Raw genomic sequence first — 21787 nt, 5'->3', positions numbered from 1 at the left:
GGGCTACAGTGGGCAAACAGGACATGGTATATCATCCGGGTGTGGAGCAGCAGTTGTGTAGAAGGATGAGTGGGCAGGTTGCTAAAAGCTCTGCCAGTGCAGGAAGTAAGTTCAGATGGTGTTAACTGGTTCCCTTCCTGGCCTGACTCAACTAGCAGTCATCACCCTCTCAGAAGAGGACATAACTATGTTTACCATTTGGCCAAAAGCCATCACCAGAAGAAATGTGGCAGCCCACACAAACATACAGCTGTGAAGGTCTCCAGCTGCAGGAAGTGCCTGATCCAGACACTCTTAGCGAAGGGCAGCAGGGACAACATCTGTGTGTGGTGTGACCAGGTGAATGATCTGCTCCTCTGGGTGGCAGAGATGAAAGGGGAAGTGGAAAGGTTGAGGGGTGTAACAGGGAGATAAATTGGTGGAGCCATGCCCTGAGGTAAATGCAGCAGATAGAGGCCACACAAGAAGCAGATGATGCCCTCCCACCTGCCACCAGGCAGATGGAAGGGACCTAAGACAGCTACCCTGTTAAGAATCTGCTGTAGTCCACCCAACCAGGAAGAAGAGACAGATAGAGGATTCTACAAGCAGCTGAAAGAAGTTTCACAATCCCCAGGCCTTGTGTTAGTGGGTTGCTTCAACTTACCAGACATCTGCTGGATATACAACACAAGAGAGAGGAAACAGTTTAAGATGTTCCTGAAATGTGTGGAAGATAGTTTCCTGACACAGTGAGGGAGCCTACCAGGGAAAGTGTCTTGCTAGACCTGCTGTTTACAAAGGGCTGACGGGAAATGTGGTTGGAGGTCATCTTGGGCTTACCAAACATGAAATAATAGAGTTCTTGATTGGTGAAGTAAGGAAGGAGGTCAACCAAACCACTACCATGGACTTCTGGAGGGCAGACTTTAGCCTGTTCAGGACACTGGTTAAGAGTCCCTTGGAAGACAGTCCTGAAGGGCAAAGCATTCCAGAAAGACTGGACATTATTCATGAAGGAAGTCTCAGAAGCTCAGGAGCAGGTTGTCCTCATGTGTTACAAGAAAAATGGTGGGGATGAAAACTGGTCTGGCTAAATATGGAGCTTTTACCAGGACTCAGGAGAAAAACAGAGTTTACCACCTTTGGAAGAAGGGGCAAACAACTGAAGAAGAGTACAGGGATCTAGTTAAAAGAGAGTATCAGGAAGGCAAAAGTCCGTCTAGAACTCAATCTGGCCACTGCTGCAAGAGATAATGAAAAAGATTTTTACAAATGCATGAACACTAGTGCTAACCCACTAGTGGACGTTGTCTGACTGGATTTACTAAAGCCTTTGACACTATTTCACACAGTATTCTGCTAGAAAAGCTGGTGGCTCATAGGTTGGAGTAAGTAAGTTGCAAGTAGTAGTGACAGGACAACAGGAAATGGCCTCAAACTGCACCAGGTGAGGTTTAGATTGGATATTAGAAAAAAATTCTTTACTGAAGAGTGGCCAGGCATTGGAATAGGTCACCCAGGGAATTGGTAGACTAATCATCCCTGGAGGCATTTGAAAAACAGGTAGAAGTGGCACTTAAGGGCACTTAAGGGTTTTGTGGTCATAGTAGTGTTGGGTGAATGGCAGATGACTGCGGAGGTCTTTCCAACCTTAATGATTCTATGATTCCCTTTCTAGCAATAGTAGCTATCTTCATTTGTTTCTTCTCGATTAGTGCTAATATGCTAGTGTAGTGTAACTAGCTGGTTTAGAACTAATAATTCCCACCAATGTAACAACCTCACTATTAATAACCAGTGGGAAGAACCCATTAATCAGATATAGCAGCCTGTGTTTAAGCTATTTGTGTTGTTTTCTGTGCAGTATTGACCAGATTGTTTTTACCTTGTATTAGAGATTTTTTTTAAGTACAGTCACATACTACTACACATTTCAGAACTTTTTTCTGTGTAAATTTGCTGTTTTGTAAAGCAGTCCTATATGTTCCTTTTTAGATCTTCTATTTTGATTATATTTTCTGACAATTCACCTATGAAATGCCATCTACATACACACCTTCACTTCAATCAGCAATTGACCTTAGAAAAAAAAGAAACACCTGCACATGAGTAATTTTGAGATTTTGTTGACTTACCTGCAATGAACAGAAATTGGTCCATCCTGACCAAACTGCTCTTTTGTTTTATGCACTTGACCTATAAAGTCAATAAATCCTTCTCCAGACTTTGGCACTCCTTGTTCTGGCCAGTCGGTAAACTGGAACTGCCTCACTGTTCGGGACTGGCCATCCTTTAACAAAAGACACAAATAATGCATCCCAAAACCATGTTCTAGCAGCTGGAAGTCAGTCAGGCAACAACCAGAAAGACAATCACAAAACGACGACATTGAGAAGAGGTAGCGAATGGCTAGGATCACTCTTAGGAAGACACTTTCAATTGCAATACTGGCTAATGCTTTTGGACACTTTGGTCCAGAAGTGCAGTCTCATTAACAGTATTGTATAGATTTCCTTCTGAAATGAATTGGAGAGTTGTTTGACATTCTACCTGTGTAAAAAGCATTTCTGAAGCTACAGACAAAATAATCTCAACAAGTTATATGGGTTTTGGCAAGTTATGTTTCAAAACCTGCAGACTAATTCCTAATTCCCTTAAATACAGAACATACAGAATAAGACCATCCAATCTGACTCTCCATTTCCAAGGTACACTTGTCTGCTGCCTAGCAGGAATACCTGATAAGACTCATCTAGACATCATTTTCTTTACAGACGGTATCTTTAATGGTACGGTGTTTTCTATGAGGTGGACACTTGCCTGGAAGACGATGGGTCAAGACAAAACAGCTGTTTTGCAAAACAGAAACTTCCCTTGAATCATTGAAATTTTATTTACTAACACCTTGGATGTGGCAAATAATCAAGAGTAGGATTATTGTAATATATCCCCTAAAAGCAACAAGTTATGCTGGCGGCAAGAACATTTTGTGTTTGTTTCCCTTTTCCTGTACCACAAGTACTCAGCTATTACAGACATTGAAATGAAATAGAAACCTTATTTAAAATGACCAAAGGAAAACTCAATACCTAGCTTTCATGTTTCCTCTGGGTTTTGCTCCGATGTCTCAAATCAGAAAGGAAAACAGAAAATGGGTATGTGCCAACCACCGCTCCATGAGAGGGCACACATATACTTCCTTGACCTACTATCTCTTATATTACCACTAGCATGCTGTGTTAATTTAAATTTAAATTTATTAAATTTAATAAATTTAATCCTGTGGAATGTTTTTGCACCTTTAAAGAATAAAATCTGTTTGAAAACATCCAACCATGTTTATTTCTTGGGGGCATCAACACAAGTAACTGAATATTTCCTAACAAAATGGCATTTTGTTAAAACAGACTTCTCTCCTAATGGTCTCTGTGATCCCATTTTCCCCAAAGAAGATGTAATGAAATTGCATCTTTCAGATAGTCTCTGGCACATGACATTAATTAATCAGGAAGACAAAACAATAGCTGGGTTTCCTGCAAAATAACCTCCATTTTTTCTATAGTAAATAAAGAACAACTTAAGTATGATTCACTTGCAACATATTGGTAAGCACATGGAAGCTCTCCATCAATTTCTGACTCTGGTGAAAAATGCTCTAGAATAACACTAACTTCTTTTAGGGGTTGAAAGGCTAAGAAAGATGCTGCTTTTCTTAATTCAAGGCCATAAATTTCTATGTGCAATAGATTTGATTGTAAATATTTGTTTCTCAAGTGTGTCTAAATCAACTATATTGGTGTATTTCATGATCATAGTAACTCAATAATCCAGTGCAAACCTGTGAAAACTGTTCTGATTTAGTTTAATGGGAATAACTTCTGTTATTTAATGCTATTTAATGAGCACAGAATTAAAGTTAGTCAGTCTGATATTAGACTATCATTAAAGCATATTGGGAACTAATCTGCAATTTCTTACATAGCTCCCTCTACTAATGTCATTATAAACAGTGCTATTAATGAGATGTTTGCAAATAGCAGCCCAAGCACAAATGCTAAAGTTTATTAAAATGTTTACTTTCAAATATTATGAGAGCTAGTATGGTTATTTATCAAAATATGAATTTTAGATCCCTAAAAACAGCAGAGGGCTTTTAATGTATCATCCCATTGATTATTTCACCATTTGGAGTTCTTGCTCCTCACAGGGGATATTCACTTGTCTTTTGCTGAGGCTGAAAAATCTGTAATACTCTCTCACAGCCATCACTAATCATTTAACTTAAAATGATGCCATCCCAGCACATTGACCCCTGGAGTTTACAGACAAAGTGAGTATAAAAGCAGTCAGAAACACTAGACAGAACAGTTACAGAAGTCAATCTCACTTCACAACAATTCACAGCTCAGTTTCAGAAATAACAGGAAGTTCCACACCAGACACTTGCTGCTGACACCTACAAAGTCAATGTGCTTCTTTTGATGCTCGTGGGGAATAATTGGCTGGCTTGGCTCTGTGAGAGCACAGATGGTATTCTAACATTACAAATAGGTTTGGAAAGAAGAGCGAGAGAGGCTGGTTACAACCACTGCAGCATTTACTCTTCAATGAATACAACAATTTAGTTAGATGGTCTCAGTTGCTAGATGTGACAGCCATAAAAGCCTAGCTACGGGAAAACTATAATGTATACTTTGTTAAGCAGTCCCCATCACTTCCAACAAAATTTGGAAGGAGCTATAGTTTCCTACCACATCTGAAAAACCCAAGATGGCCCTGTGAGCTTCCCACTGTGATGTTTGACAAGTTTTGACCATCTTGGTAAAGAGATTTTTTTAAATTTCAGAAGCAATGATATGTGATAGTAAAATGTTATAAGACTGCCAAGTTGCATGAATGCTTGGCATTTTATGAAAGAGGTCTATTAATACCAGGTCAAATAAAACTATTTCTGGCAAATTAAGTCACTCAAACTTCTCATGCTTTTTATGGGGTTGCTAGATGTAAGTAAATACTTTCATAAAGACCCTGAAAAAACTTTTTTAAAAGCATACGTGTTTGCAGACACTTAACCACATATGTGGCTTTTTGTTAGCACTGCTATTTTATGATCTGAATTTGGTGAAACTGGTCACATAATGCCTCTTCCAGTTTGAGATGGAACAGATTATTAATAGATGAATTATGAAAACTATCAGCACAGTTGCAGTGAAATTGACTTTGCCTATGCTTACAACTGCCTTGAAGACTGATGTTAGGAGCCTGTTCTCCCCTTACTGTTGGGGACAAATAGGTTAGAAAAGTTATGAGTTACTAGATTTCAAATAGAATGAAAATCAGATCCAATGTTCCTACAATTTCTTTCAAAGAGACATCTAAACCTCATTTGCCAAATGAAGACTTTCATATGCTGACTGGGTTAGTGATAATACTGTCTAATTGTCAGTACTATCTAATTTCACTTGGAACTAACAGTAAAAGCTAACATTGAGAAGTACCAATATTCTGGATGCTGGCTGGCAACTATGAATAATCAATCATGTTAATCCTGGACAGTATATCCTAATATTTTGCTTAAACAAATAGTTTTCTGCAGTGTTTATAGAAATGAAGGCTGTCAGTTACCATTTCTGCCATGCAGGCTGAAGTGCCAGAAATCTAAAGTCTGAGAAATCAAAAGTCTGAGAAATGCAAAACATATTTAAAGTTTATGTGCATTTAATCTTATATCACTGCTTAGTGTTGGACTCAGAAATTCAGATAAGAAATGTAGTATGAAAATGAGGATGCTAGGGTCACAGCTGCCTGTATCTACTCTGCAGATATACAAGAGTGATGGAAATACGCTTCGCCAAAAATCAAATTATAATGTGCAAAGCTTGTGAAGCTTTTCTTATGAATGCTATTAGCTCTGCAGTTTCTAAATCTCAGTGTATTAACCTCCATACTCACTCATGCTAGAGGGTGGTACAAAGCAACATATTTACAGCTGTAAGTAGCAAAAATTGCCCCCAAAAAAAGATCAAGGAGAAAATGAGGGGGAAAAAGGGAAAATGATCCTCAAATTACTTAATGTAAATCACAAATAGTTATCAGAACTTCACAAAATTGTGATGACCAGGTATGATACCTGAGTGGTCAACTGTTCTTACACAACGATCCTGGTAATTTAATAATAAATGTATCTGCTTTTTCTGTAATAGTTGTAGAAAGTAAATCCACAGGGTTTTTTTAGTTAATAATACAAATAGAAAAAAAAAAAAGGACATTTTCTTTTAAATTTGTGGGGACTAGTCTAATGCCATGTTAACTTACCCTTGCATCTGTAACCTTGAATTCTCTCAGAATATACTGTGGCATGTTGTACTCTGCCATTGGATCTACCACAAAATACTGATATCTGGCTGAGCGTTCCGCAGGCCAGTATTGGTGGCATTTTTCCTACAAAATAATGAAGCAGAATGCATTTCCTGTTACTTGAGACCACTATCGTAAATATAATATTAATGGAAAGTGCCATTAGTGACAGAAACACAAACCATTTACTTTGCTATGACATGAAGTTCCATATTTAGGATGAAAAATCATATTCTGTACTGCATTGCAAAGGTGTTCCTCTGGTCACTGTAGATCAGAACTAAATTACACTTATGCTCAGTTCTATTATTTATCAATGACAAGAGCCTAATTTTCAATATGGAATGGTATTTAATTCTTGATGCTAACTTTGGTTTTCTTTCTTCTTCCCTGTAGAAGTGAGGCCCCTGGCATCAGGCAAGACTGTCTCTGCATCTACTAGCCATGGTCTGACTCAGCTTTCACTCATACATATCAACTTTATTTTAATGCAATTGTGGCCAGATATTAAGCTGCTTCATTCTTTCCACTACACAAAATAACATTTGAGTGATTTTAGTACCGCAAACTGGGTGCTGAGACTTTAAAGTGTGGTGCTATGAACACACAGAAGACATTCATATCTCAAACCCATCATACTTTCTTCTAACAATTTTCAAAACAGACACTGCGAAAGCTAAGTTTCCAAATAAGGTATCTCCACTTTTCAACAGACAGCAATGCTCTCTCTGTACACTTTAGACTTAGCAACATGAAGACTCAGTTGATGAATGTGTGTGTGTCACACAAAAACTGCCGTGTCTAGTTTACCTGTTGCAACACACCTACAGATTGGAAAACACCACACTAGTTCATTAACGATGCCACAGATATGTCAAAAGGAGAAGGAATCTAAACCCTCACCTTTACCTTTAGACATTCCTATAAACATAAAATATTTTAATAAGGGAATCATTGTAACAAACATTCTACTAAAGGAATGTTACAGCAGTACTTACTCTGCCCATTTCTCGTAGCTTAGTGAGCATGACCACAATTGTAGAATTATGCTCCCAGAGCATTCTCCAGAAGTCTTCAGTTGTTTCTGCTAAAGGACCTTGTGTAGCTATATATGCTTTTTGTTGTCTAAGTTTAAAAACAAGTAAATGAAAAAAAAATTTTTAAATCAAAATGTGAATTGATACTTAAGTCTGCTGTATAAGTATTAACTAGAAGAAAAATGTATATACAATTGATCATAAGCACATAAAAACCTTATGATTGTTTATTCAAACTATGTATTTTTTATTATCAGAACTATGACAGGGAAATTAAGCTGTTAATATTATGATGTAAATCTTTATCTTATTTAAATTTTAGTGCAACTCTAATAATTTCTTTTCATGTGCTGTAAAAAGGACTTAAGAAAAGCTTAGTTGTGCTGGTTCATTTTACAGAAATAACTGTCTAACAATCTATTAGCTTTATGAATTATAGCACAAAGTAGTTTATTAACTCCTTTTCAACAATCTGATGCCTTCAGCAGAAGTAAGGCAGGAAGAAAATTGAGGAATGGAGTGCACTGCATTTAATCTCATATTAGTGGAAGCTACCTCCAAGCTGTTAAAAGCTTCTTAATCAGCAGCTTTATAAGGTGATAACCAGGTTCATGTTTGCCTTGATTCTTTCAGTCAACAGAAATATTTTTGTAGGTGATGGTGGAGATGAAGGTTACTTAGAATTATGAGGAGTGGTTCAGAAAATGATCCTTGTGGATAACAAACACTCAGGTATACCTAAACTGCCTTATGGAAACTATACCGCTTCTTCATGCTCTTTCCGACTATCTGCTTAAGTCATCTGAGGGCATATTGTTGCCTGTTGTCATGAAGATACTGGTGGGATACACAATTGTATACGTATAAAATACTTCTGGTGGCTATGTCTAGTCTTAGTGTTCCAAGATCACAGGTGCATCTCCTGTATCCCTTTCCTACATATCTTTTCAAGAAGAATCGTAAAGAAATACAGATTCCAAATCATCAATATGTTCAAAATCTCAGTAATTTTCTGCATGTACAACATACTGGGAGTTCTTCATGCTTTACAGGTAGGTGAGACTATAATGTTTAAGAGTCTATGTCACTTATGGAATTTTCCTCTATTATAGGGGTGGAAAAAAATCCTTTACTGATATTTTTAAAAAATATCAAACCCCACCCAATCAAACACAATATGCATAGTATTAAACTCTCTTCTTTTCAATATAATTACATACATAATTCTATCTTGTAAAGACATCCACATGAAAGTATATCAATATTAGTACCTGTATCCATCAATGAAGCTAGCATTGATATAGTCAGAGCCTTCAACTCCTCGGATTGGCTGCAGACATATCCTTGTAGACTCATATGGCATAATATTGACAAGGCGATTTTTGAATTTATTACATGGAAGATTGGCACTGATGAATCTTGAAGTGTGAGCCTTAGAGCTAGCAAGACGCTATTGGAAAGAAATTAAAAGAATTAAGGTCAGGTATTAACAAAAATGAGTGACACTATCAGATTTGAGGACCTCTGCTCATTAACAAATAATTTCAATTTCATATGCTTACTTTCCCATATTCTACTACTTAAGTATTTGTAAAGCTTCTTTTAACACCTTATAAACTTCAATGTCTGCTCCATTGATGTATATGGACATATCTAAATGATTATGTAAATACATTTCAAGCTATCAAAACAATAAAGGAACAGTAGGGTTAAACCATCCTCACTGAGGAGTTGTTGTCTGGATACCAGCTGAGAATAGAAATGTACATTTTACAAAGGACTGTTCTCCTAATTTAAAATTTTAACTTGCCAACATCTTATCTTTTAATTACTAGAAACAACTGGCGAAGGACAGAGCAGTATTACATGTTACATCATTTAGTTTTGGTTCCCACAATATAAAATCCCAGTACCTTAAATTCCAGTTCCATTCCTGTGACATTCTCTCCAGTTTCTATCTGTGTCAGCTTCTGGATATATGCATACAGGTTTCTGGCTGGCACTTCGGTATTTCCACATGTCACTGCTTCCAGCAGTGCATCATGGATAAAGATGTATTGGTCCTCAGTTTGAACCATGTAATTCCTCTGTGCTCTCATTAGAGTTACGTGGCCATAAATATCTACAGTCTTTTCATGCTTTATTCTCTCTAACATTGCATCTATCACAATGAAACAGCCAGTCCTGCCGACTCCAGCACTAGAAGAAATGAACATAGGAGGGAAAACGTGATGGACTATTTCAGACATTGTATTTCTATGGCATTCAAATTTTAAAGTTTCTTAACACTGATTTGAACAGTGCATTTTTCTGAACATGAGTATTGGCTTTTATGAAAAATTCTGGTTCCCTGAAATAAGTAAAATTCTTTAACACCCATTAAAAAAAATAATTAACGTGGAATGCTTTCATATGAGATCTTTGCATCTTGCAGTTTCAACCCTGACTATAATAGAAATAAGCTGCATTGCAACATGTTCTAGAACTGTAGGTTCTTGGAAGTGGAAATTACAACAGATGATGAATCCTCTAAGAATTCCAGCTTTATTTAGATCATTATTTCAAACTCATTAAATATGCTGATTCTATTCTGTTTAGAGAGGCCAATTTATTGGACAACAATGATAAAGAACGTGAATCTTAAATAATTCTATTGTGATTTAGAAGTAAACTTTCAATTTCTCTCCCAGATCTGTTAGTGAGACTCTTGCTGAGTTGGTCCTGTCCTCTACTCTTTCACTTAGTAGGCCATCTTGTTATTCTTTGCAATTCAGAGCCATCCATGATTAGCAGTTCTAATTGTAGGCTAAGAAAATCATCAGGTGGCCACTACAATGTCTGTCTTGCGTCTCTAGGAAAACATAAGAAAGAACTGGAATGGCCAGAACCTGTGTCAGTCATCACATTATTTCAAATGAATTTTAGTAAAAGACTGAAATGCACTTAAAGGCAAAGCTTGAAACTGCAGCAGTGAATTAAGTATCAAGACTCCATGAGTAATATTTTTCAGATAGAGGTAAAGTTAGTACTTCCTCACAGGTTCTGAGTTAAGTTAGTTTTTGGTTTTAGGCAAGAGACGAAATGCAGTTACACCAATCCTGTTGAGGCCAGTTCTCCAGACAGTAAGGAACTCATCAGAAACAGCCCTGAACTAGAAGTGGTTTCCCCTTCTTTTGGAGGTACTCGATTGTAGAAGATGACATGGGTCAGTTACTGTAATCTTCGCAAAAAGATAAACCTTGAACATGAAAAATTCAGGTGGATCTAACAGAATTAAACCTGTCCCAGTAATAGACCTACTTAACAGCAGTTTGTTTTTCTGATACCTGCTGTCAAAATGTGGCAGACTTTCAAAGATTTTCAGTCATTCCTTCCCTATCTTAAAGGCACTCTGTTACATGCAAAGGATACCTTTAATAAGTCCCAAGGACAAGGTTATGCAATCAAGAGAGGGAAAAAAGAGACACAGGTCTCATCTTGAGGTGATTACTATTCTGTATTAACAATTTGGCATATCTGAACAGGAATGATGTAGGAGGAATATGAAAAAGACTGAAGAATACAAAAAAACAGAAAATAAACTGAAGGTCTAAATATGACACTTTCAGTTTTTATCAGCCTAACATGTTGTGGCCAAATGAAAAACAAGGTTTGTCAGTGCTGATATGCTCAACAGTTCTCTTTCCTATTATATATCAATTAATTAGTGTTCCAGCACCTTGTTTATAATTGGACAGGCCTTTTTTTTTTTTTTTTTTAACAAAATTCACCGGTACCTACAGACTACAACTACAAAACACCAACCTAGTTAAAAGCTTCATCTGGAATAAGCAATTACCACATTTGTCTTCACATCTTTTATTACCATTTCTATATCTATTCCTCACACGAGCAACTCTAGGAGGAATATTTATTAGCATGCTGTACCACAGAATACATTTGCTAGTTTAAAAATTTATGCAGAATTTGTGAAGAATGTGATAACAGACCAAAATACACTACAATGCACCAATGTTTGTAGACATTTGGGTCCACTGGGCTCCTAATATACTCTTCTCTGGACCATTTTTTCCAAAAAGATATTTTACTGCCTTAAGTCATTCAGGTCATTTCAACTCACACAATCACAGAAACATTCAGGTTGGAAAAGAGTCTCCAAACCACCTCTAAACACACCCAGGGTTGGTGACTCAACCACCTCCCTGGGCAGCCCATTCCAATGCTTGACCACTCCTTCTGTGAATTTTTTTTCCCCAATGTCCAGTCTAAACCTACCCAGTTGTAGCTTGAAGCCATTCCCTCTTGATCTATCACTAATTAGCTGTGAGAAGAGACCCGAAGCAGCCTCTCTACAATGTCCTTTCAGGTAGTTGTAGAGAGCAATGAGACATTGAGCCTCCTCTTTTCCAAACTAAACAGCCCCAGGTCCCGCCGTCACTGCTCACAAATTTATTCTCCAGGCCCTTCACCAGCTTCGCTGCCCTCCTCTGCACTACAGCACCTCCACATCTCTCCTGTATTGAGGTGCCTAAAACTGGACATAGTACTCAAAGTGTGGCCTCACCAGAGCTGAGTACAAGGGGAAAATCACCTCCCTACTCCAATTACTCTCCAGAATTATAAATGATTCCCACTGTCTACCAGGTTACCCCTTTTAGTTTCCAGGTAAAAATAAAACCAATGCTTATGAATATTTTAATTTCACTTTTGCCTCCACAAATCATCTGACTCCAAAATCCAATAGCATCCTATACAAGAAAAAGAAACTAACTTATCCTTTCTGCTGTTTTACAGACTTTTTGACATGGAATCAATATGCAGCTGAGAAGCCGTGCAGTTTGAATCCTCACTAGCATGCCACTGGAACATCAAACCCAACCAACCACCACCAACAACAACCAAAAAAACCCCAGCCAAACCAAACCCCCAAAACCCCCACCAACCTACCCAACCAAAACCAAAATCTTATCTACTTTCTGCTAACGATGGCAATTCAGCTAATGAGAATAATTTCACAAATTAATTCTACAATTATTGACTTTCTTGCCCTTTTGATTTGCATGTTTTGGTATTACTGTCAAACTTGGAATTTAAAAAATTTCAGCTAGTGAAAGATACTGCTACATTTACAAGTTTAAAAACTAAGCAATCTGTGAAAAAGGCATGCCTACTACAAAACAGTTATTCCTTCTAACATTATTATTTATCCTGTTACAATATTTGTTTCAAATTTCTAAAACTATGAGGGACTTGGTCACATGAGCTGGAATATGATTAATGTCCTGTGATGCAATACAGCTGCAATTCATAAAAGATAAAAAATAAGAGGCATAAGTGGGCCATTCCACATTAAAATAACTGTATGGATGTGTTAAGGTTGGCTTTTGTGATTAATTAGTAGCTGTTTAAATTATGACCGCTCACTGATACTTCAGTGATCTGGCAAACAAAGGAAGTGTAATTGCCAGTATTCACGGATCATTTAAATAGAAGCAAAGGCAGTATAATATAGACCAAAAATCATTTAGGACCTTTTAGGCTTGTATCAGGGGAAAATTTTTACTGGATATTAGTTTCAGATTGAAGGAAGCTTTAATTTATGAACTGAAAGTACATAAAATTGCTTGTGATATAGGAAACATACAAAAACGCCTTGATTTTACTGAGGAACATCATACAATTAATCGGATTCCAATCCCACACAACTTCTGTAATAGTTCTGTATGTGGGCAATACTTAGATTATTTTCTTCTTTTCCTGTTAGGAAATCAGAAGACAGCTGCAAATCACCCATTTATCATGGAAGCAGTGAAAAAAAGCTGCTCATGAAACCACTGAACATCCCTTTGAAGGGATACATGTGACTGAAATAGCAAGACCTCATCCAAGAGATAAATATAAATTTAATTTTAGAAGAGATCCTGAAATGCTTCAAGGATTCTGCCGTCTGGTTGTACAAGATCTTGTAGAATTGATCTGCAAGTGCATGAAGACTTCCTTTCCTACTCACTGTTGTTATGGTCAGAGACCAGTAATCAGCTATGCTCTATGATGTATTTTTAGGCGTAATGCTTCATGAAAGAAAAGGCTTTAGTGTTTTCTTCATTTTTGTGCTATGCGTGGAAGCAACTACATTTGCTACTGAAGTCACATAAAACCTAAATTTAACAAGGGAAAAAAAGCCCACAGAAAACAGGAGAAAATTTCACTACAAATAGATAATGCTCAGTTTAGAGGTCCCCAGAGTTTTCCTCAATAGCTGGTAAAACCATAGGGGGCTTGTCTCTCTTGATGTGACTCAACAAAGATAAAATCACCATTGCTGCCTGCCCAGACAATAGCTGATGTGTATTGGGCAGACACCACTGGAAAGACTCTTGGGAAGGTGCATAGATAAAGATTGCTCACCTGACTGCACATGCCCTGGAAATAATAATGGGCAGAAGCCACTGCTATCAATACTCTCTGGAATATACATACTTATAACTGTATAAAAGACCTGAGCAACTACTGGCTCAGGAGAAGGAAAACAAGGAAGGAAAAGACTGGGACAATGCTGCTGGGAAGGAAAACACGAGAGAAGGAAAAGACCAGGGCAATGCTGCTTTGAAGAAAAACAGAGAAAATATCAGGGGAGAAAAAAGACAGAGACATTACCATGTAGCCTGGAAGAAGCAGACCAAGAGGAACCCTCTCTCTGTGTCTGAAGTTCTGCCTGCTGCAACTCATGGAGCTGAAGAGGCTGCTCAGAGGACAGCACAGCCAGCAAGTACAACATCTCCTCCCTTCCAAAGCTGCAGCAGCCTTTCTTCACAGACTCAAACTGTCTTGGGGGGTGAGGGGTGTGGTAATATAATTCCTTTCCTCTCTTTCTCCCTCTCCTCTCTCTCACTCCTCTATTCTCTCTTTCTTTCCTTCTGATCCATCCACTTTATTTGTGTAATAAATAGTCTAGCTGTTGATATTTTGGCCTTGTTTGTGCCTCTAATTTCATGACATGGGAATATTCAGAAGAACTGAGTCTCTTTCCCTCTCCAGACCAAGACAGGTGCTTATGAATCAAAGGTCAGCCTTAGATCCTTCTTCCTTTACTGAGATTTATGAATATTTTTCTTTCAGTCTGTATGTTCTCAGAATTCTACTATTACCATAAACTCCTCAAATATAACATCCCCTGATTTAAGACATTTATTTTGGGTAAAACACAATTGTAGATGTGTAATAATGTTCAGCAAATAAATCTATTCTTCATCTAATCCTGAGTACAGCTCTGGAGAGATCAAGCACAAGAAATTATTTTACCAGATTTTATCATGAACATAAACAAACACTCTAACATTAAAATATGTAGAACCAAAACTCAAAAAAAATTCTCTGACAAATCTCATGTACAAGGTATATTTATTAGAATAATTTTAAATATTGTTTGCTATGCAGCATAAACATGTAGCATTAGTAATGACAAACAAAACTAGAACATTAAGAGACACTTCTAAAAAGGACATTGCATTAAAGCACTTTGTATCTTCTTGCTGGACTTTCAATCCAGGTTTATGATGAGCCTTAACTATGCAGCTGAACTATGAGCCTGAACTATGTAGCTTCCATGCAAAATAAGAATGTAGTTTCGGAAATGCATAATGTAAAGAGCAACTGCACTGAATAGGTCACAAGTGGAGGAAGCAACTTTAATGTTGCACTATGAAAGTAAAAGACAAATACTTCATTAAAGTAATACAGAATACAGAATTAACCAGATTGGAAAAGACCTTTGAGATCACCAAGTCCAAGCTATCGCCCAACACCATCTAATCAACTAAACCATGGCACTAAGTGCTTCATACAGTCTCTTCTTAAAAAACTTCCAGTGATGGGGACTCCACCACCTCCCCAGGCAGCCCATTCCAATTACTCCACACTCCAATTACTCTGTGAAGAATTTCTTCCTAACATGCAGCCTAAACCTCCCTTGGCACAACTTGAGACTGTGTGCCCTTGTTCTGTTGGTGGTTGCCTGGGAGAAGAGACCAACTCCCCCCTGGCTACAACCTCCCTTCAGGTAGTTGTAGAGAGTAATAAGGTCTCCTCTGAGCCTCCTCTTCTCCAGCCTAAGCAACCCCAGCTCCCTCAGCCTCTCCTCACAGGGCTTGTGTTCCAAACCCCTCACCATCTTTGTTGCCCTTCTCTGAATACATTCCAGCAACTCAACATCTTTCCTGAACTGAGGGGCCCAGAACTGTACACAGGACTCAAGGTGCAGCCTAAACAGTGCTGAGTACAGGGGCACAATGACTTCCCTGCTCCTGCTGGCCACACAGTTCCTGATACAAGCCAGGAGGCCATTGGCCCTCTTGGCCACCTAGGCACACAGCTGGCTCATGTTCAATCTACTATCCACCAGTACCCCCAAGTCTCTTTCTGTCTGGCCACTCTCCAGCCACTCTGACCCCAGCCTGTAGCACTGCATGGGGTTCTTGTGGCCAATGTGTAGAACCTGGTACTTAGATATGTTGAATCTCATGCCCTTGGACTCTCCCCATCTGTCCAGCCTGCCAAGGTCCCTCTGTAGAGCTCTCCAACCCTGTAACAGATCAGCACCTGCCCCTAGCTTGGTGTCATCTGTAAACTCACTGATGATGGACTCAATGCCCTCATCCAGATCATCAATAAAGATATTGAACAGGATGGGGCCCAGCACTGATCCCTGGGGGACACCACTAGTGGCTGGCTGCCAGCTGGATGTGGCACCATTCACTACCACTCTCTGGGCTAGGTCCTCCAGCCAGTTCCTAACCCAGCACAGAGTGCTGCTGTCCAAGCCATGGGCTGACAGCTTGGCCAGGAATTTGCTATGGGGGATGGTGTCAAAGGCCCTGCTGAGGTCCAGGTAGACTACATCCACAGCTTTCCCCACATCCACCAGGAGGGTCACCTGATCATAGAAGGAGGTCAGGTTGGAGAGGCAGGACCTGCCCTTCCTAAATCCATGCTGGCTGAGCCTGATCCCTTGGCCATCCTGTAAGTGCTGTGGGATTGCACTCAAGATGACCTGTTCCATAATCTTGCCTGGCACTGAGGTCAGGCTGACAGGGCTGGAATTCCCTGGTTCCTCTTTCCAGCCCTTCTTGTGGATGGGCATCATGTTGGCCAGCTTCCAGTCATCTGGGACCTCTCCAGTGAGCCAGGACTGTTGAAAAATGGAGAGCAGCTTGGCCAGCTCATCTGCCAGCTCTCTCAGCACCCTAGGATGGATCCCATCCGGTCCCATGGACTTGTGGGGATCCAAGTGGCTAAGGAGGTCTCTAACTACTTCCTCCTGGATCACAGGGGAACTATACTGCTCCCTGACTCCATCTGCCAGCTCAGAAGGCCAGTTGTCTGGAAGACAGCCTATCCTGCTATTTATATTTGAGGCAAAGAAGGTGTTAAGTACCTCTGCCTTTTCCTCATCTTTTGTTATTATGTTCCCCTTCATGTCCACTAAGGAGTGGAGGTTGTCTTGCCCCTCTTCTTGCTATTAATATATTTATAAAAGCATTTTTTTTGTCCTCCACAGCAGTGGCCAGTCTGAGTTCTAAATGGGCTTTTGCCTCTCTAGTATTATTCCTAAATGACCTAGTAACACCCTTAAACATATCATGGGTTACCTTTCCTTCCTTCCAAAGATGACAAACCTTCTTTTTTTCCCTTCATTCATCCAGATATTCCTTGCTCATCCAGGCCAGCCATCTACCCCAGCATCTCATCTCCAGCACACTGAGACAGCCTGCAAGAATTCCTTCTTGAAGTAGGTCCAGCCTGTTTTTAAGGGCTGTTTCTCAAGGTATCTTCTGAGTTAGTTCCTTGAAATCTGCCCTCCAGAAGTCCAGAGTGGAGTTTATGTTGCTGACCCTCTTAGCTTGACTGTGTATTAAAAACTCAATTATTTCATGTTCATTGGACCCCAGACAGCCTCCAACCACATCTCCCAACAGCACTTCTCTGTTTGTGAAAAGAAGGTCAAGGAAAACCTTACAGACTCATACAACAGTTGGGATAAGAAGCTATCCTCCATACACTCTAAGAACATTCTAGACTGCCCCCTTTCTGCTGTGTTGAGTTCCCAGCAGATATCAGGCAGGTTGAAGTCGCCCATGAGAACAAGGTCAGGCAATCCCGAGACAGCCTTTGGCTGCCTATAAAAGAATTCACAGTATCACAGTATCACAGTAACTAAGGTTGGAAGAGACCCCAAGGATCATCAAGTCCAACCTGTTCCAACAGACCTCACAACTAGATCATGGCACCAAGTGCCACGTCCAATCTCCCCTTGAACACCTCCAGGGACGGCGACTCCACCACCTCCCTGGGCAGCCCATTCCAATGACGAATGACTCGCTCAGTGAAGAACTTTTTCCTCACCTCGAGTCTAAACCTCCCCTGGCACAACTTGAGACTGTGTCCCCTTGTTCTGGTGCTGGTTGCCTGGGAGAAGAGACCAACCCCCTCCTGTCTACAACCACCTTTCAGGTAGTTGTAGAGGGCAATGAGGTCACCTCTGATCCTTCTCTTCTCCAGGCTAAACAATCCCAGCTCCCTCAGCCTCTCCTCATAGGGCTTGTGCTCAAGGCCTCTCCCCAGCCTTGTTGCCCTTCTCTGGACACGTTCAAGTGTCTCGATGTCCTTCCTAAACTGATGGGCCCAGAACTGGACACAGTAAGAACTGGTGCTGGTTGCCTGGGAGAAGAGACCAACCCCTTCCTGTCTACAACCACCTTTCAGGTCACCCCTGAGCCTTCTCTTCTCCAGGCTCCCAGCTCTCCTAGCTCCCTCAGCCTCTCCTCATAGGGCTTGTGCTCAAGGCCTCTCACCAGTTCTACCCCTGTCTGGGTCAACACAGATCTTTTGAAAACAGCTTTGCTGCAAGTTACAACCATTTCTATCCCTGGCCACATGATCTAACTAGAGAACAATTCAGGAATGAGTCCACGTGACTCAGCACCTCCCTCCCTCTGGTGAAAACACTGCTGCTGTAGCAGTCTGCACCCATGCCATGCCAGCCTCTTGGAAGAGAAACTGGCTTGGGGGGATGTGGGGGTGGATGCTGCTCTGCACAATGTGCTGCCCCAGTCCTGCCTGAGTGCACTGCAGTTGTAGATCATAATGGAGTGAAGGAAAGTAATATCTGAAACCACAAGTATTACAGCCAGAGGCAACTTCTGAGCACACTTTTAAAATATGACACCCATTTACCTGAAGTGCATTTAGAATAGAATAGAATAGAATAGAATAGAATAGAATAGAATAGAATAGAATAGAATAGACCAGGTTGGAAGAGACCTTCTCGGTCATTGTGTCCAACCTATCAACCAATTCAACCCACCTAAACAACTAAACCATGGCACCAAGCACCCCATCAAGTCTCCTTCTGAATACCTCCAATGATGGTGACTCCACCACCTCCACAGGCAGCCCATTCCAATGGGCAACCACTCTCTCTGTATAGAACTTCCCAACCTCTAGCCTAAACCTCCCCTGGTGCAGCCTGAGACTGTGTCCTCTTGTTTTGGTAATTTTCTGCATTGCAATTAGATATAGGATTTTGTGGGATCTCTTTATTCACCTTCACACTGATTTATTCATTAACCAACCTGTGAATCCGATATTTACTGAAGGATTCTCTAAATTTTCTCTTGAATGCCTTTCTGAGGCGATTTTGCCTGCTTAAGGGCTGCCCTTGCATTTGCTTTCACAAGCAATACGGCCCATTTGTAGAATGGTAGAGAAATCATAGAGTTGAAGAAAAAGACCAAAGAGGATGGTACATATGTAGGGGAGGTTAATCAAATGAGATACCTTGGCTTGGAGCAGAGAAATCTCAAAGAGATATGAAAGATGGGCATAAACCTCTGCATTATGTGGAGGAGGAGAATAGGAAATGACTATTAATTTTTTGGTTGTAACACAAGATATAGGATCATGAAATGAAATTATGAAACAGCATTTAAAACAAACAGGAAGGAGGTTTTCATACAGCACATAATTAAATTGTGAAACTTGTTGCAGCATACATGAATTCCAAAAAGAAATTCATTGAGAAATGGATCCATTAGGGTTATAAACCAGTAAGTGACTTACACAACCTCTCCTACACAAATCCTTTTGTTACTCTGTTGGAATTTGAATAGGCATGCGAAGAAAATAGACATGTCCTGGGAGAGAAGCTTAAATGCACTATTTAGATTTCTTCCCATGGTTCTGCATAATTAAAGAAAGCACAACCATGCCACCACCCCATCTGCTAATCAGATCAATGAGAACTCTTTTCAGTTAACACTTCTGCCTTTGTTTACCTGACACTTTGATGAACTTTGCCATTGAGAAGGGATAGCACAATTCCTGATCTTTGTTTATTCTTTCTTAGAAGGGACAGAATATCACATAGTACTTCTCACTTACTCACGGAATGTTAGGGGTTGGAAAGGACCTCAAAAGATCATCTAGTCCAGGTTTGCTGCCAGAGCAGGATCACCTAGTGCAGGCCTGGTTCTGAATGTCTCCGGAGAAGAAGAATCTACAACCTCTCTGGGCAGCCTGTTCCAGTGACCTGTCACCCTCACAGTGGAAAAGTTTTGCCTTATGTTTACATCGAACCTCCTGTGCTCCAGCTTCCACCCATTGCCCCTTGTAATATTATTGGACATCACTTAGAAGGGGCCTGGCTCTGTCCTCCCAACACTTGCCCTTCACATATTTGTAAATGTTAATGAGGTCATCCCTCAGTCTCCTCTTCTCTAAGCTATAAGGAGACCCAGCTCCCTCAGCCTTTCCTCATAAGGAAGATATTCTGCTTCCTTAATCATCTTTGTGGCTTTGTGCTGCACTCCCTCAAAGCAGTTCCTTGTCCTTCTTGAACTCGGGGGCACGGCACTGGATACAATAGTCCAGATTCAGACTCACCAGAGCAGTTTAGAGGGAGAGGAGAATCAGTACTAGCCACACCCCTTCTGATACACCCCAAGATACCATTTGCCTTCTTGGCCACAAGGACACACTACTGCCTCATGGTCACCCTGTGGTCCACCAGGACTCCCAGGTACTTCTCCCCAGAGTTGCTCTCCAACAGATGAGCTCCCATACTGGTACATGGGGTTATTCTTTCCCAGATGCAAGACTCTGCACATGTTTTATTTCATTCAATTTAGATTCACAGAATCACAGAATAGTTTGGGATGGAAGGGAGCTTAAAGATATCCTATTCCAACGCCCTGCCATGGGCAGGCACTCCTTCCACTAGACCAGGTTGCTCAAGACCTCATCCAACCTGGCATTGAACAACCCTAGACAGGAGACATCCACGACCTTCCTGGGCAACCTGTTCCAATTCCTCTGCTTGTGCCTTTCCTGAAATCACAAACTGTTTATGAAAAAAGATCTGTTCTTCTGCTTGCAAGACAGGATACAGCAGAAATTATACAACAGGTAAACCGAAAAGTTCACCAAATCTACTTCACACCATTTCTTTTTATCTCAGTTTCCCTTCAGAGACTATTGTTGAATTTATCTATAAATACATGCTATAATCCTACTTTTCATAGAGAATTTTTATACAACTTACTGTAAATCACTGTATCACCATATTTCATCAGTTACATAGATATCTGAATAAACTGTATTCCTCTGTACTCTTTTAACTGTGCACATAGATTTATTGTGACTTCTTGTTTAAAAATTAAACCTGTTCTCAGATATTTTCATTATTTTTCTACTTCTATAACTATGATTTTCTGTATTCAGTGTACTGTGTTCTGTATTTAGCACTAAACAGTAGCTATCCTAAATTTATCTTCTCTGTGTGATTAGTCAAGTTTCAGTGTGTATTTAACATTCTTTGTACTGTACAGCGCATTCACAAAGCATCCTTGTCATTATTCATTTCACTAAAGAAAGATACAAAATTTCCTGGAAGTTTACTGAAATAGAGTTTAGAAAAATATCGTAGTGTGAGATTAATTTTAAAAACTTATCTTACTGTGACTCGTTACCTTCAATTAAAGACAGATGCATGCATGAACAGCTGTAGTGAATACAGAAAATTATAGTTCTGAGTAATTTAGGAGAGGAAGTACACTGTGATCCTCTCATCAATAAATAAAAGTGAAGATTACAGTAAGTAAAGAAACCAATAAGTAGAAATCACGCTGCTTGCTGCTAACAACGACTCCTTGCTCTCTTTGCATTTCAACTGGCTATGCATTCTCTTGGTGGAACATTTGTACTTCTTCATATTTCTGTGCTTTGATTACATCTTCATGTGAACATGTAGAAGAGCTATTACCCTATCTGTGTAGGAAATAGAAATGCGAAGTAAAGCTGTCTGAAAATGATTTAAAGAAGGGGGAGAGTAATGTGTTTTGCAGTACTGCTTAATG

The 21787-nt window shown here is 39.8% G+C and overlaps 1 protein-coding gene across 1 annotated transcript in view; it reads right to left on the bottom strand.

Annotated features, from left to right (window-relative positions):
• The window catches only part of PTPRD (protein tyrosine phosphatase receptor type D), a 455736-nt gene that overhangs the window by 10487 nt on the left and 423462 nt on the right, over positions 1 to 21787 (bottom strand). The window contains exons 32-36 of the mRNA XM_054178769.1: positions 9290 to 9575; positions 8648 to 8826; positions 7338 to 7464; positions 6298 to 6423; positions 2118 to 2272 (exon numbers count right to left, since the gene is read on the bottom strand). Coding sequence (XP_054034744.1) covers positions 2118 to 2272; positions 6298 to 6423; positions 7338 to 7464; positions 8648 to 8826; positions 9290 to 9575 — 873 coding nt within the window. The remainder of the gene's footprint in view (positions 1 to 2117; positions 2273 to 6297; positions 6424 to 7337; positions 7465 to 8647; positions 8827 to 9289; positions 9576 to 21787) is intronic.

The sequence above is a fragment of the Dryobates pubescens genome, chromosome Z, assembly GCF_014839835.1.
Source record: "Dryobates pubescens isolate bDryPub1 chromosome Z, bDryPub1.pri, whole genome shotgun sequence".
NCBI lineage: Eukaryota > Metazoa > Chordata > Aves > Piciformes > Picidae > Dryobates > Dryobates pubescens.
The sequence above is the reverse complement of the archived record's forward strand: the minus strand, read 5'-3'. Positions and strand labels throughout refer to the sequence as shown.